The sequence below is a fragment of the Rhinolophus ferrumequinum genome, chromosome 20 (assembly GCF_004115265.2).
Source record: "Rhinolophus ferrumequinum isolate MPI-CBG mRhiFer1 chromosome 20, mRhiFer1_v1.p, whole genome shotgun sequence".
NCBI classification, from domain to species: Eukaryota; Metazoa; Chordata; class Mammalia; order Chiroptera; family Rhinolophidae; genus Rhinolophus; species Rhinolophus ferrumequinum.
The window spans coordinates 17303466-17319131 of NC_046303.1; the positions used below are offsets into that span (position 1 = coordinate 17303466).

The 15666-nt window shown below is 40.7% G+C and overlaps 2 protein-coding genes across 4 annotated transcripts in view; one reads left to right on the forward strand and one right to left on the reverse strand.

Annotated features, from left to right (window-relative positions):
• Positions 1 to 6495, forward strand: part of IGF2BP3 (insulin like growth factor 2 mRNA binding protein 3) — a 113415-nt gene extending 106920 nt beyond the window's left edge. Inside the window, exons 12-15 of one of the 2 annotated variants that reach the window (XM_033088578.1) lie at positions 390 to 464; positions 3054 to 3185; positions 3888 to 4001; positions 4291 to 4607. In XM_033088578.1, the coding sequence (XP_032944469.1) occupies positions 390 to 464; positions 3054 to 3185; positions 3888 to 4001; positions 4291 to 4389 (420 nt within the window). In that variant the 3' untranslated portion in view covers positions 4390 to 4607. Of the gene's footprint in view, positions 1 to 389; positions 465 to 3053; positions 3186 to 3887; positions 4002 to 4290 lie in introns of both variants that reach the window. The other variant, XM_033088579.1, reaches the window with a different exon arrangement.
• On the reverse strand, positions 459 to 15354 carry MALSU1 (mitochondrial assembly of ribosomal large subunit 1). Of its 2 annotated transcripts, XM_033088580.1 has the most exons (6): positions 15065 to 15354; positions 13707 to 13885; positions 8573 to 8654; positions 7171 to 7350; positions 6481 to 6540; positions 459 to 608 (listed from the first exon to the last, which is right to left on the reverse strand). In XM_033088580.1, the coding sequence occupies exons 1-5, from the start codon at positions 15342 to 15344 to the stop codon at positions 6491 to 6493; spliced, it is 771 nt and encodes a 256-aa protein (XP_032944471.1). In that variant the 5' UTR covers positions 15345 to 15354; the 3' UTR covers positions 459 to 608; positions 6481 to 6490. The 2 variants fall into 2 exon arrangements, with proteins under 2 accessions (XP_032944471.1, XP_032944472.1); XM_033088581.1 differs by lacking the exons at positions 459 to 608; positions 6481 to 6540 and having other exon boundaries at positions 6815 to 7350.
• Positions 15355 to 15666: the final 312 nt, after the last annotated feature.

A 15666-nucleotide genomic window follows, 5' to 3' on the forward strand; every position in this document is an offset into this window, starting at 1 on the left:
ACCACAGGTGTCATGATTAGGAACATGGGTGGTGGAGATGGCAGGACCAGCTCTCCCCATTTCTGTGAGCTGTGTCATCACGGGCCAGGTAACTCCCCTTCAGTTTGCCCATTTGTAAAGCAGAGGCAGTACCGCATCAGGGTGGAGTGAGGCTTAGCTGACCGCAGATGCACTTTTCCGTCGGGGCAGGCCCCTGCCCCGTGTCAGTCAGTCGATGGCTGGAGCAGTACCTAACGAACCCACATTAATCACTGCCTCTTTGTAACTTCCTTCCAGAAGGCTTTCATTCTACATGTCAGTAAGTCACGTGCACGTGTCTGGCTGGTTTGTGTAGCATTTCTGTTAGTGGCACCTGAAAATGTCGTAACCCCCTGATGGGTCTGTTGCAGATTGCTCCAGCGGAAGCACCAGATGCTAAAGTGAGGATGGTGATCATCACCGGGCCACCAGAGGCTCAGTTCAAGGTAGGTGCTCTGGAGCCTGGACACAGGGAACGAGCCGATGCGGAGAGTAGTGACGCCTTCTTTCCAGGAACTCCGTAACCTGGCTTCTCCCTTAAATGCATCTAATACTCAGTAGGAAGAATCTCTCAGTGGATGTTTGTCAGACTAAGAACCAAGTAGAAACACACCCAAAATTACATTTCAACAATAAACCCAAAGACTTTGTTTTAATTTCGAGAGTTGTGTAAGGGTCGTTGGGTTTACCGATCTCCCAGAGAGAAATGGGCTCAGTGCCTCCTTCTCATGTGAAGGTGAGACCTTCAGGCTGAAATTTTACAAACCTGCCTGGGTAATGTGCTTCAGAGAACTTGTTCCCAGATTTTTCTTCTAGTCCCTGAGAAGCCTTAACCTTGAATTAAAATGCCCCCTCTCCCTCCATCTTCCCCTTGGATGTACTGTTGCCCTTGTCCATAGTCTCGCCACAATCACTCTAATCCTCAAGTTTTAGAGGCATGTGGCATGTGTCCTGGTGTGAACCACTGCTCACTCGTTTATTGGGGCCGGGGGCCTTTGGGGCTGGAACGCCCCTCACTATAGTGCAGTGCTGTAGCACGGTGATGAAGCACAGAGTCTTGGCAGCCAGGCTGCTGGTTCAAATCCCAGCTCTCCTGTTTACCAGCGGTGTGAACTTGGGCAAGTTTCTTAACCTTTCGCTGGCTGGTTCCTCATCTGTAAAATGTGGGTTAAGAGCACCTACAAGGCCTAAACAATATATAAAGTGCTTGGAATAATGCCCGACACACAGGAAGCACAATATAAATGTGCTTGCTGGGGGTGGGGTTAAGCAGACTGTGCGGGAGTCGGACGAAGACCGGGCCGAGTGCTCAAATACACGAATACGTATCTGAGCATATGGTTTCTCCCGTAAAAATCAGTGCGGGTGTCTTGTCTGTCACAGGTCAAAGCAACTACTGAATTCCAATGAAACTTATATATCCAAAACCCGTGTCTTGTTCCTACCGGGTAGCAGTTGCGTAACAGGACGACTCTTTAACCTTAAGCCTTAGTTCTTTTAGCTCAAAAATGTGGCTGGTGACACGTGCCTACACCTCTCCCCATCTCCTCCTTTTTAAAACCATCACTTTCTTTGCCCTCTATTTTCTATGGGCCATTTTCCACTAAAAATCCAAAGGTTTTTTTCATTTCATTTATAGGAAGAACAGGAAACAAAAGGATTAGTTGCTTTGAGATGTAGGTGTGAGTGGCCTGGGCTCAAACTCAGGTGAAGAAATTGAGTCCCTCCACCAGCCTTGTGGTCTGGGCAGTTCCAGTCCTAAATCAGAAATGTCAAAATTATTTCCTATCCTGACCCTACAGGGTCAGTCACTTTCAGTGTGAAATCTTACAAGGTACATACAAACATCAGTTATTACTGTTTCTTCTTGGTGCTGGCCTCTTACTATTTGATAAGTGGAATGACTACCTTGCAATTCCTACAGCGCTTGAATGCTGGGAATTCAAAGTGTGCTTCCCTGTATTCTCCAGTGCACATGCTGCACAGTTGTCTTAAACGGAACACTTACGAAACGCTATAATACTTGTATCTCATGTATGTGATCAGTGAGAATTCCAAATGAATTATTTTAGGGACCTAAGGAATAGCAAACCTAACCTGTATTTTTTTCTCAGGAGCTTGTTTTGGAGAACGATGTATCTCCCCAGGGTCCTTTGTGCTAACAGCTCCATCTGTGGTGAGACTTTCAGGATGAATGGAATATATACCAAGATGCATTTTTCCCTGTAATCCCCTAAAATGAGCTCATCATTTCTACACCAATGAAAGTGTGTTGGATACTTTTGTTTTTGTGGTTTGCACTGGCAGCTTGTTAGATCAAACCAATCTGACCTCTTTTCCCTTTGGTGCATAGCTGAGCTAATTAATGTTCGTATCCATAACAGGAGAGATTTCTTATGTATAACTTCTAGTTGTGTGCAGGTGACAGAATGTGTTGACTACAAATATCAGAAGTATATGTTAACTTGATTTTGTAGCCTTATTATTCAAAGTAGAAACCACCTGGCTAAGATGGAAAAACGTGTTTAAAAAAGAAAATATTCCCTTCAGCAGGTTTCTTACTGGCCCATTTAGACACGAGCGGGGCTTCCTGTGAGCCCGACACAGCTGGCTCTGTAGTTCTTCCCCAGTCTCTTTTGCTCAAGAAAAACACAGTTGTTTTCTTATTGCCTGTAGGAGAGGTTTTACCTTTCAGGACTGGAGAGCAAGTGGCCATCTGCCCATAAAAGTGATTTACTTTTAGTTAGGATCACTACTAATTAACTGTCTTGAACTGTTCTTGTCAGAAGAACATGGTTTATTCTTCTTTCATCAATCACTCAATTACTTTGTCTGTGATGTGTGGCTGTTACTGTCAACCTTTTCTCAGGCTCCCTAGAAAACTTCTCCATGTCTTACGTGATCTTCAACGATCGAACAAGTGCAGATGTGCCTCTGGAACGGTTATTCCAGTGGATCTGGGCCATCTTTGAAGTTAATGGACCTTTTGTGTCTCCTACATGAATGACACTGACAGGATATGTTCTCATCTATAGGCTCAGGGAAGAATTTATGGAAAAATTAAAGAAGAAAATTTTGTTAGTCCTAAAGAAGAGGTGAAACTTGAAGCTCATATCAGAGTGCCATCCTTTGCTGCTGGCAGAGTTATTGGAAAAGGAGGCAAAACGGCAAGTACTTCAGCAAAACCTGTGCAGTGGTATGAAAGGGAGAGCATTGAAAGGTACTTAGGAGTTCCAAGTCCCTGAAGTTGGGCTAATGTATAAAAAGCAGGACCGTCTGGGCCAAGGTTTGGAGAAGCCTGCCTTTTGTTCCTCTCGTCTGCGTGTCGGTGTCACTCATGCCTGTCCTTCAGACCACTTGTGAGAGGACTGTCTCATATTCATGTAAGGGGCATTCAGCATTTTCCTGTTGATATAGCTTCAGCTTTTCTTTACTGCACAATGATGTGAAAAGAAAATTTTTCAACATTTCATTTATTTCTATAACTTGTACCTCTACGACTGAAAAAAGCAAATGGTTCCCAGTTTGTCTTTAACACACGTAACGTCTGAGTTGTTTTCAAAGCTGTTTGCAATTTTGAAGTGATTGAGAGTCCACCCTTTGGAATCAGACTTTCAGGGTTTGAATGTGGTTCTGCCATTCACTTATGTAACTTTGGGCATGTCAGTTTCATTGGCTTAGCCTTAGTTTTCATCATCTTGCAATGGGGACAATATTCATAACCTGATAGAATCATTAGTGGATTGGATGAAATTTGTAAAGCATAGATAGTGTTTGGCACAGAAAAGTGGGATTTAAAAAAAAGTAAGTGCTCAGGAAATAGTGATTTTTAAAAAAAACTCAACATGATTTATATTTATCTTTTTCAGGTGAATGAGCTCCAGAATTTGTCAAGTGCAGAAGTTGTTGTCCCTCGTGACCAGACGCCTGATGAGAATGATCAAGTGGTGGTCAAAATAACTGGTCACTTCTATGCTTGCCAGGCAAGTGGGCTTGAACAGGATAAGCAAGCTCTTCTGCTTCTTTGTCAAGTGGAAACAAGTTTCCGATGGGTGCCCCCACTCCATATAAATACTTAAGGTTGTTTGGTGCTAAACACTTTTAATCCCCCTGTTAGCAGGAGATTTCAGAGACTACTAGCAAACTGAACTAATTAGTGTGTATCTTTAATCTTCAAATAAATTTCTATTTGAAGTTGTTGAAATGGAAAAGTAAAACAACTTTTAGTAACTTTTGATCAGGTAGAAATTTCAAAGCTCTCTCCTTTTGTAGGTTGCCCAGAGAAAAATTCAGGAAATTCTGACTCAGGTAAAGCAGCACCAGCAGCAGAAAGCTCTGCAGAGTGGACCACCTCAGTCAAGACGGAAGTAAAGGCTCAGGAAACAGCCCACCACAGAGGCAGATGCCAAACCAAAGACAGATTGCTTAACCAACAGACGGGCGCTGAACCCCCATCCAGAATCACATGCACAAGTTTTTACCTAGCCAGTTGTTTCTGAGGACCAGGCAACTTTCGAACTCCTGTCTCTGTGAGAATGTATACTTTATGCTCTCTGAAATGTATGACACCCAGCTTTAAAAAGAAAAAAAATAAGGGGGGGAGGGAGGGAAAGAGAAGAGCTCTGCACTTCCCTTTTGTTGTATTCTCAGTGTAACAAATATTCTAATTTTTCTTAATATTCCCCCATAGTGCCAGAAATTGGCTTAATGATGCATTCACTAAATTCATCAAATAAGTAAAAATAGATTGCTCCTAAGTCCAATTGTTAAAATTGGATCAGAATAGAATTATTACAGGAACTTAAATGTTAAGCTGTTAGCACAGAAAAACTGTTCAGTTTTATTTTTATCTAACACTAACACGAATAACCTAAGGGAAGTGCTGAATGGTGTTGGCAGGGGTATTGAACGTGCATTTTTACTCTACTACCTCAGGTATTCAGTAATGCAATGAAAGCAAAATTTTGTGGGGTTTTTTTTTTTTGAAAATTTTATATACTTTATAAAGATAAAAATCCAACTGTTTTTTAAAAAATAAACTTAAAATTTAATTAGCTAACAGGCAAATAACAGAAAAAAAATTTTACTTCTGGCTGGTGACAGTAAAGCTGGAAAATTAATTTCAGGTTTTTTGAGGCTTTTGACAGTTAATAGTTGGAAAATCCAATAAACGTTCAGTGACATGGAGCAGTGCCTATGTTTGGAGAGCAGCGATACCATTCATTTTTTCGTTTATGTAGGAGACGTTTGGTAGTCCTGACAGCGAAGTGGTTGCAGGTTTGGGAATGGCTAGTTTCAATGGCTTCAGGAGACTTTGGTTCTTTCTGTTTGGCTACGTGATTGAATACATAAATGTTTTGTGCTTTTGACTATCACTACCTAAAGAAAGTGCATCAAGGAAGAGATGCAGCCCTGTGGACTTTAAACTGATCGGCAAAAAGCAAGCCTCAGCTTGTCTCCTAGGATGCTGGGTTTGCCCAGACACCTCGGACCAGTTGGTCTACGCTTTGAGCAGACCCCACAAGAATTGCTTTTCTGAAGCCCAATGGGGCAGTCAGATGGTGTGACAGTGTTTACAAAGGTTACATCTGCGTGTGCAGGCGCTGTCATGAGCCTCACTAAGCTGTTTTGAAGATTTTTAAATGATGATAAATCAAGAAAAATGAAAGGCCACCTAAAATATTACATAAAAATGTAGCAGGATTTCTGTATTCTCTGCAACCAGTTATTGTAAGGAAACAATTTTTGGAATATGATTCAAATGATGGTGATAAGACATTTGACCTTTGACACTGAGCTAATTTGCCCATCCATAACTTGATGGCAAAGCCCAGTATGTACAATTATGTGGGTGTGGGTGGTCTCCAAGGCCACGCTGCTCTCAGAATTGTTTGTGTTGCTTTTGTTCATAAAATGATCACAGTCGTCATGTCACACGAATCTGAAGGACATATAATAACCCCTTAAAAATCATTTTTGCCTCATTTGTATTTCAAGATGAATTTCTACAGCCTAGGTAAACTTTTCTGATGATCTGCATATCAGACATTTTGAAAATGACTTGAAATGTTTTCCTAAATGTTTTCAGAAAACAAGTTTATTTTGTAGTTTTAGCCAAAAAGTGCCCTTTTTGTCACTGAATTCATCTAGCATTCATAATTTTTTTTCCATACAGTGAAATGCTAAAAAAAAAAACATGGACTGGTTTTCTAGTTGGTTTTTAGGTGAGATGTGCTTAAGGCCAGAGCTCTTCCTCAGTATTTGATTTTTCCACTATTTGGTGTTTGTTTGTTTGTTTAAATACAGATAGGTGCTGCATTTATTTCTGCTGGTTTAAATTCTGTCATATCTCACTTCTAGCCTTTTAGTGTTGGCAAATCATGTTTTACTTTCAATTAAGCATTGGTAACGGAGTATCTGGTAATAGCTAGGAAATAATTCTGTAACTGAGTTTGTACTCACCGCATACGGATCATTCGTCATCTGTAATGTGCCCCAAATGCAGCTTCATTTTCCAGACACCTTGATGCAGAATAAAGTTTTTCATCATTAGGTGCAGCTTGGTGTGTAGAATGTTTTATTTTTGGCTTTTCAAATAAATGTGAATTCTAAATTTGGTCAAATTATAAACTTACACAGACTTTGACACGATGTTACTAAATCTCAAGTTAAGCACCAGTATCTACTGGTCAATTATTTTCTCCATTACATGGTACTTAACTTGAGCCTTGGTAACACTGTTGCATGTGAACTAAGAACTAGAGGCTTTAAGTCATAGGAGGAGTGAGTGGGGTACTTATGTGATTTTTGTTTTATTTAAAAATTTTTGACTATGTCATTCCACAGAATAAGATTTACACTTAAGCAAAATTAATTAAAATCTGAGCAGAGAGTTCAAGTGAAGCACAGGGACCAGTCAGTGATAACGCCAGGAAATCCTGCTGGGACCTCAGGAATAAAGACAACACATCAGAATGGTCGTTGACGCTCATTTACCTACAGTCTCCACAGCCGAATGTCAGGGAGCAGAGTGCCCACAGAGAAATAAGACTTGCTTTGACAACTTACCCAACTGGGTGGGGTTTAGGAGCTATGTTTTTGAGAAGTGACTCAATCCCACTCTGAAATGACTAAAACTATCATTTTATTCACATTTGAACTCCACTGAAGTCTGGGATGAAGTGTCATCTTCTATGCCAAGAATGAAGTCTTCAGGTAATGTCTCAGGTGCTATCTGAGCTAACTGGTCATCATAAGAACGTAGGGTCCATAATTTCTCTAGTTCATATGTTTCTCTGGTTTCTGGAAGCATCAAATGAATCACCATGCTGCCTGTCAAACATAAGAATTACAATGAGGAAGCAGTTCTTTTGCTGCTGTTCTTGGGACCGCCCAACCCTCTGTGACAGTTTATTATTCACAGCAGAACTACAGGAACTGGAGCTGTGGTTTCTCAAAGTGTGGACCACAGATGAGCATCGACTGGGAGCTTGTTAGAAACACAAACTGTAGATCCCATTCAGCAAAATACCACGAAAGTGCTGCTGTGCCTTTTTCTCAGTTCATCATACATGACGTCAATATGTAACATTATTCAAGTGGTAACTTTCTTCAAGCGGCTAAAGGTGAGGTCTGTCAAGTTTCTCTTGGGAAACAGTTCTCCAGATGTGTCACATGTCCGCACATCCTGTGACCACAGCACTGGCTGCCTTTCCTTCTGGACTGCCTTAAGGATGTTTGGATGGCAAACAGTCTGACACTGTCTCTGGAGCTGAGGGCAGGTTGCTTACAGCAGTGGTTTTCAATCAAGGACGTTTTTTATTTTCACAGTTGGGGAATAGCCAGAACAAATGCAGATCTGCTTCCTGCGCATTATAAAAGCTGTGGATACCCTATTCTCGGGGTTCCTCTCTTAGACCTGTGTGTGCAGGCCCTGTGTTTCTCTATAGAAACCAGGGCTCAGGGAACCTAATGCAAAAATGCTGCTGTTGGTTAGTTACTGCTGTGAGCAATAAACCGTCCTGCATCTCTCACCCTGCAATAGTCTTGAGTCTTTACCAATATCCATGAAACTGGTCAGCTGACCTGTTAGTTTACAAATAAGATGACATCTCAGACCCTTCATAGTTCTTGACAGTTACTGTGTTTCTCTTTGTAGTAAGTATGTTGTGGGTAAATACTTTTTTTCATACTCAAATTTGTTAGGTCTTTTCAAACTTCCAGTACTGTGCCTGGAGTGCCTTTCTCCTCCACCTCGGCTGAGTTGTCTAAGGCCAAGGTTACATGTACCCCAAGCCTTCCACCACCATTAAGGAGATCTCTCCCATATCTACCATGTTACCCACCCTATTCTTCCTTTCTGGCCTGTATGACTATATATGTACAAGGCTGGTGATCATTTCACATGTGAATAAGACCACCTGGGTTATAATGAAACAAATTTCAAAATTTTTACATGGAAAAACTCAACAATTTAATCTCAATCCTTTTGTAACTAAAAATAGTTCAAGATTAGTTCAATACCAAATATGTAAAATGTGCCCAAATCACTTACCAAAGTCCACGCAGAGCCAGTCATCAGTGTCTTTTCCTTCGATCTTCACATGAGGCTCACTTTTACGTTTCAGGAATTTGTACTGAAAAAAGGCAGGCCATATATTAAAGGGAGAAGGGATAGGGGAAGTTGCTCTGAGGGTCTGAAGGTTTTTTTCTTGGACTTAATTTGGGACCTACCTTACTCATTCCACACTATAAACATAGGCATCAAAAATCAGATTCTAAACATGAAACACTGACAGAATTGAAGGAAGAAATACATGGCAACACAGTAATATAAGAGACTCAGTACCCCATTTTCAATAATGGATAGAACAACTAGACAGAAGATCAGTAATGAAATAGGAGACTGGAACAACACTACAGAGCAGTTGGACTGGACAGACATCATCAGAACATTCCACCCAACAACAGAACACATACGGAACACTCTCCAGGATAGATGATATGTTAGGCCACAAAAAAAGTCTTAATCTAAAAAGTCTGAAATCATATAAAATATATTTTCTGATCACAATGAAAAGAAACTAGAAATCAACAGGAAAAAAAAAACAGTAGAAAATCCACAAATATGCACAAAAAACACTTAAGAAAACCAATGAGTTAAAAAATAAGTCATAAGGGAAATTAGAAAACATCTTGAGACAATTGAAATAAAAACACAACATACCAAAACTTATGGGATACAGTGAAAACAATACTAAGAGGGAAATTTATAGCTATAAATACTTACATGGAGAAAAGTTCCCAAATCAAAAACTTAAACTTATACCTTTAAAGAACTAGGAAATGAAGAACCAATTAAAGCTAGCAGAAAGAAAGAAACAATGATCAGAGAAAAACAAAAGGGAAAAATCAATGAAACCAAGATATGGTTCTTGAAAATGATCAATAAAGTTGACAAATGTTGAGCTAGATTGACTAAGAAAAAAAATAAAAAACTAAAATCAGAAACAAGCAAGGAGACATTACTATCAATTTTAGAGAAAAAGGATTATAAAAATCTATGAATGACTGCACACCAATAAATTGGATAACCTAGATAAAATGAACAAATTTCTAGAAACACAAGACTGAATCATGAAGAAATAGAAAGTCTGAATAGACATTCAGGAATAGTAACAGGATTGAATCAGTGATCAAAAACCTCTCAACACAGTCATACTTCAATTTAAAAATAGGGGAACAGGGCTGGCCCGGTGGCTCAGGCGGTCAGAGCTCCATGCTCCTAACTCCGAAGGCTGCCGGTTCGATTCCCACATGGGCCAGTGGGCTCTCAACCACAAGGTTGCCAGTTCGATTCCTCGACTCCCTCAAGGGATGGTGGGCTCCGCCCCCTGCAACTAGAAAACGGCAACTGGACCTGGAGCTGAGCTGCGCCCTCCACAACTAAGACTGAAAGGACAACAACTTGAAGCTGAACGGCACCCTCCACAACTAAGATTGAAAGGACAACAACTTGACTTGGAAAAAAGGCCTGGAAGTACACACTGTTCCCCAATAAAGTCCTGTTCCCCTTCCCCAATAAAATTTTTTAAAAAAAATAAAAATAAAAATAGGGGAACATAGGGGACAAAATCTCCCAACAAAGAAACGCTCTGGACCAGATGGCTTCACTGAAGTCTACCAAATATTTAAACAAAAGCTAACACAAATTCTTCTCAAACAATTCCAAAAAAATTCAAGAGGAGGAAACACTAAGTCATTCTATGAGACTATCCAAAGACACCATAAGAAAACTACAGACCAATATCCTTGAATACCGATGCAAAAATCCACAACAAAATACTAGCAAACCAATTCAACAGCATAAAAGTTTCATACACACACACACACACACAACCACACACACACACACCACAACCAAGTGGGCTTTATTCCTAGAATGTAAGGATGGTTCCATATGAAATCAATGTAATAAGCCACATTAACAAAAACCATGGGATCTTTTCAAATTTATGCAGAAAAAGCATTTGACAAAATTCAATATCCTTTCATTATACAAGCACTCAAGAAACTAAAAATAAAAACAAACTAAGATAAAGGCCATATATGAAAAGCCCACAGCTATTATCATACTCAATGGCAATACTTATCCTCAAAACTGTCCCAAAAAATAAAAAAGGGAAAGCTCCCAAACTCATTCTATAAGGCAAGCATTACCCTGATACCACACCCCGATAAAGACACTACAAAAAGAAAATTAAAGGCCAATTCCCTGATGAACATAGATACAAAAATCCTCAGCAAAATATTAGCAAACCTAATTGAGCAATACATTAAAAAGATCATTCACCACGATCAAGGGAGACTTATTCTAGGGATGCAAGGTTGGTTCAGTATCTGCAATCAACGAGACACACCTCATAAACAAAATGAAATATAAAAATCGTATGATCATATCAATAGATGCACAAAAAGCATTTGACAAAATTCAACATCCATTTATGATAAAATCAATAAGCAAAGTGAGTATAGAGGAAACATATTTCAACATTATAAAGGCCACGTAGGACAAACCCACAGCTGAATAATTCTCAGTGGTGAAAAGCTGAAAGGTTTTTATCTAAGTGGACAAGCAGGCCCACTCTCACCACTTTTATTCAAAACAGGATTGGAAGTTCTAGCCACAGCAATCAGACAAGAAACAGAAATAAAAGGCATCCAAATTGTAAAGAAATAAAACAGTCACTATTTGCAGATGATATGATACTATTTATAGAAAACCCTAAGGAGTCCACAAAAAGTATTAGAATAAATGAATTTGATAAAGATGCAGGATACAAAATTAATATTCAGAAACCTGTTGTGTTTTTATACACTAATGAACTATCAAACACAAAATTAAGAAAACAATCCCATTTACAATTGCACCCAAAAGAATAAAATACCTAGGAATAAATTTAACCAAGGAGGTAATAGACCTGTACTCAGAACTGTAAGACACTGAAGAGAGAAACTGAAGACATAAATAAATGGAAGGATGTACCATGCTTATGGACTGGAAGAATTAATATCGATAAACTGTCCATATTTACCCAAAGCAATCTACTATGATTCAATGAAATCCCTATCAAAATATCAATGACATTTTTTACAGAACTAGAATAATCCTAAAATTTATATAGAACCACAAAATACCCCCGAGAGTCAACGCAATTTTGAGAAAGAACAAAGTTGGAGGCACCATGGTCACTAATTTCAAAGCTCCAAAACAGTATGGTACTTACACAAAAACAGACACGTAAATCAGTGAAACAGAATAGAGTGCCTAGAAACCGTGCTTATGTGGCCAATTAATCTATGACAAAGGAGGCAAGAATATACAATGGGTTGAAGAGAGTCTCTTCAATAAATAGTGCTGGGAAAACAGGGCACACATGCAAACAAATGAAACTGGACCACTTTCTTAGATCACATATAAAAATAAACTCAAAATGGATTAGACTTAAATGTAAAACCTGAAATCCTAAAACTCCTAGAAGAAATCATAGGCAATAAACTCTGACATTGGCCTTAGCAATTTTTTTTTTTTTTTTTGGATATGCCTTCTAGGTCAAAGACAAATAAAAGGGACTACATCAATCTAAAAAGTTTTTGCACCTTGAGGGAAACTATCAACAAACGAAAAGACAACCCACTGAATAGGAGAAGATAGTTGCAAATGATACATCCAACAAGGGGTTAATATTCAAAACATATAAAAGACCTCATACTTGTACAACTCAACATCAAAAAAAAAAATCTGATTAAAAAATGGGCAGAAGACTTAAATAGACATTTCTCCACAGAGGACAGATGGCCGACAGACACATGAAAAGATGCTCAACATCATTAATCATCAGGGAAATACAAATCAAAACCACAATGAGATGTCACCTCACGTGTCAGAATGGCTAAAAAGACAACAAACAACAAGTGGTGGTGAAGATGTGGAGAAAAGGGAACCCCTGTGCACTCTTGGTGGGATTGTAAACTGGTGCAGCCACTATGGAAAACAGTATGGAGATTCCTTAAAATTAAAAACAGAAGTATCATATGAGCCAGCAATCCCACTTCTGAGTATTTATCTGAAGAAATCAAAAACACTAATTCAAAAAGGCATATGCACCCCTACGTTCACTGCAGCAATATTTAAAATAGCCAAGATATATAAGCAACCTAGGTGTCCATTGATGAGACGATTGGATAAAGATGTGGTGTATATACATATGTGTATGTCTGTGTGTGTGTGTGTATATATACATATATATATAAAATGGAATATTACTTAGCTATAAAAGAACAAAATCTTACCATTTGCTACAACATGGACGGACCTAGAAGGCATGCTAAGTGAAATAAGTCAGAGAAAGATAAATACCGTGTGATTTCACTTACATGTAGAATCTAAGGAACAGAATCAACAAACAAACAAAACGGAAATAGACTCAGAGATATAAGGAAAAACAACAACGAAACTAATGGTTGCTAGATGGGAGGGGGGCGGGGATGGGGGAGAAGGTAAAGGGATTAGAAAGTACAAATAAGTAGTCAAAATATTGCCTTGGGGAAATGAAAGACAGTCTGGGGAATATAATCAATTACGCTATAAAGATTTTGTAGGGTGTCAGATGGGCACTTGTCTTATTAGGGAGACCACTTCATGGACGGTGTAGATGTCTGACCACTACGCTGTACACCTGATGCTGAAGAATACTGAGTGTCAACTATAAATACATATATACATATACATATATATGGTCACGGGATGTGGAGTACAGCATAGGAAATATTGTCAATGGAATTGTAACAGCCACATACAATGTCAGAGGGGTAGTAGACTGGGGGGTTATCACTTTGTGATGGGTGTAAATGTCAATTACGTTGTTTTGTACACCTGAAACTAATAATAACAATAAATAAATAAACACTATTTGTCATTAAAAAAAAAGAATTAGAACTATCCTGACTCACTAGGGATGAATATTTGTCCCCATAAGTTTCACTATCAAAGAACATAAAACACAAATTCTGAAAATTTGGGCTTATATAATCTCATATGATGCGTTTACTTTTCGAGTATTGCTCCTCAGCCTGATGCTCTGACACTATTCAGTCAACGGCTCTAAAGAGAAAACAGGGCACCCTACCATTTTCACTATGTAGTAAGCCATGGCGTGTAAATGTCGGGTAGAAGTCCCACTGCCAATCACAAAGTAATCTGTGTATTTCATTTCTGGAGGGACCTTGATCACACAAATGTCTCTTGCATTTTCTTGCCTCAGAAGTGAAACCAGCATATCGATGTCAAACTGGAGACCAGCATGACCTGAAATACACAAAGATTTGCTTGTGTCAGGTGCCAAATAGGAGACCCTGTATGCACCCAGAGATACAGGCAACTGACAGTGAAACTGCTCCTCCGTGAGGGTACTTAGATCTAAAAATGTTCTGAAAGAAGACAGTGCCCAGGTCTCCTGGAAGTTGAACTTGGCCAGTGGTTTTATATAGCACAGCTCAACTTTTATAGGAAGTGCGCTCAGGTTACTGAGCCACCACACGTCCTTTGCCATCACCGTGCCCAAGCAGAACCACACATCAGCAACAAACGACTGTCTGTTCACTAGTCCTGGAGGAAACCGGCAATATACCTCAAACACAGAACTGCTGTACAAAGACAGACAAACAGAAGTTGGGGAGGTGGTGGTATGCTGGGGCGTATCAAATTAAATCCCAGACATAAAGGGTCACAGAACGAAAACTGGGAGCTGGAAAGGCTCTGACATAGTACCTCCTCCACAATCTTCACTTGAGAGATGAAGAAACTTAGTCCTCACCGAGTAAGCGGGTGGCTCCAGATCAACCAAAGAGAGGGTTAAAATTTTAATAGCAATTCTCATTTTAAACCCTCAGGTTTTTCTTACAAAGCCATTTAGGTTATGGAACAACTATTATCTGTGGAAACGTCTTTCCTTTTTCTGTGGAGAGTGAGATAGTCTGTTTTTCATCTTGAATATTAAAGCCTGTGAATGTACAGCCCTGACGTTCCTAAACGGACTCCCAATGGCTAGTTCACCAACAGCTCTCCCTCGCAGACACTATCCTTCTGCACGTGTCATCTATTTGCCACCTCTCAAGTTTCTAAAAACTTGATTAGAGGACCTAAATTAGCCCGTCTCCTTTAGCGCTTCCTACACACCCCTTCGCCCCCAGCCCCTGGCTCTTCCCCAGAATCCTCACGCCCCGACACTCGACAAGTCTCGGGAGCCTAGGAAGAGTTTGAAGGGGGATGAGGACAGCGTGGCCGTTCGGACGCCTGGGTTTTGGAAACGTCAGTTCATCTTCACAGTTGGCGACCAAAATCTGTGAAGTCCCTTCCAGCTCTGGATCAGAAGTTTCGTGACTCCATGAGAAATACATCAAGAGGGGAACTCAGAGCCTCCTCGGCTGGGACCAGGCTACGGGCTGCCTGGGGGAAGGCGCCGCCGCCCTCCTCCACGTCCCGTACCTGCAATGCCGGATTCGGGGCGCCCCTCGTCGGCTGCCCCCTCTTCTCGCTCCTCCAGGCCAGGCCCGCTGTGCAGGCCGCGCGCACGATACGGAGTCAAGCAGGCCCGGCTGAGCGCTGGTCCCGCTGAAGGCCGACCCGAGGTCAGCAGCCGAATCTGGGGTCCCTCGCTCACCGCGGACCCGGCTCCCGGGGAAAGGGCCCTGCGCCACAGCAGCGTCCACACCCGCCGTGCCGCGCATCCGCCCGGCCCCATGGCCCTCGCCACGCATCTACTCATGGGGCGGGGCTTAATGGAGCACAAGCAGTTTCTGCGGCTTTCGATTGGCCAGTTCAATTCAGCGGCCTGGAAAATCGACGTCAGGAGCGTGGGCGGGACCAGGTCCTGAAGGCGGGGCCATGGGCGGAGTCTGAATGCAGAGGAGGAGGAGGAAGGTGGCCCAAACAAAACGACGGGGAATTATATTTTGAGTGGTCAGAGGACCAGTAATTACTCACTTTGGCCTACGTCATAGTGATGGAAAACGTTGTCCTTTTTCTTTTTCTTAAAGTTTTATTGGGGATTATTGGGGAACAGTATGTTTCTCCAGGGCCCATCAGCT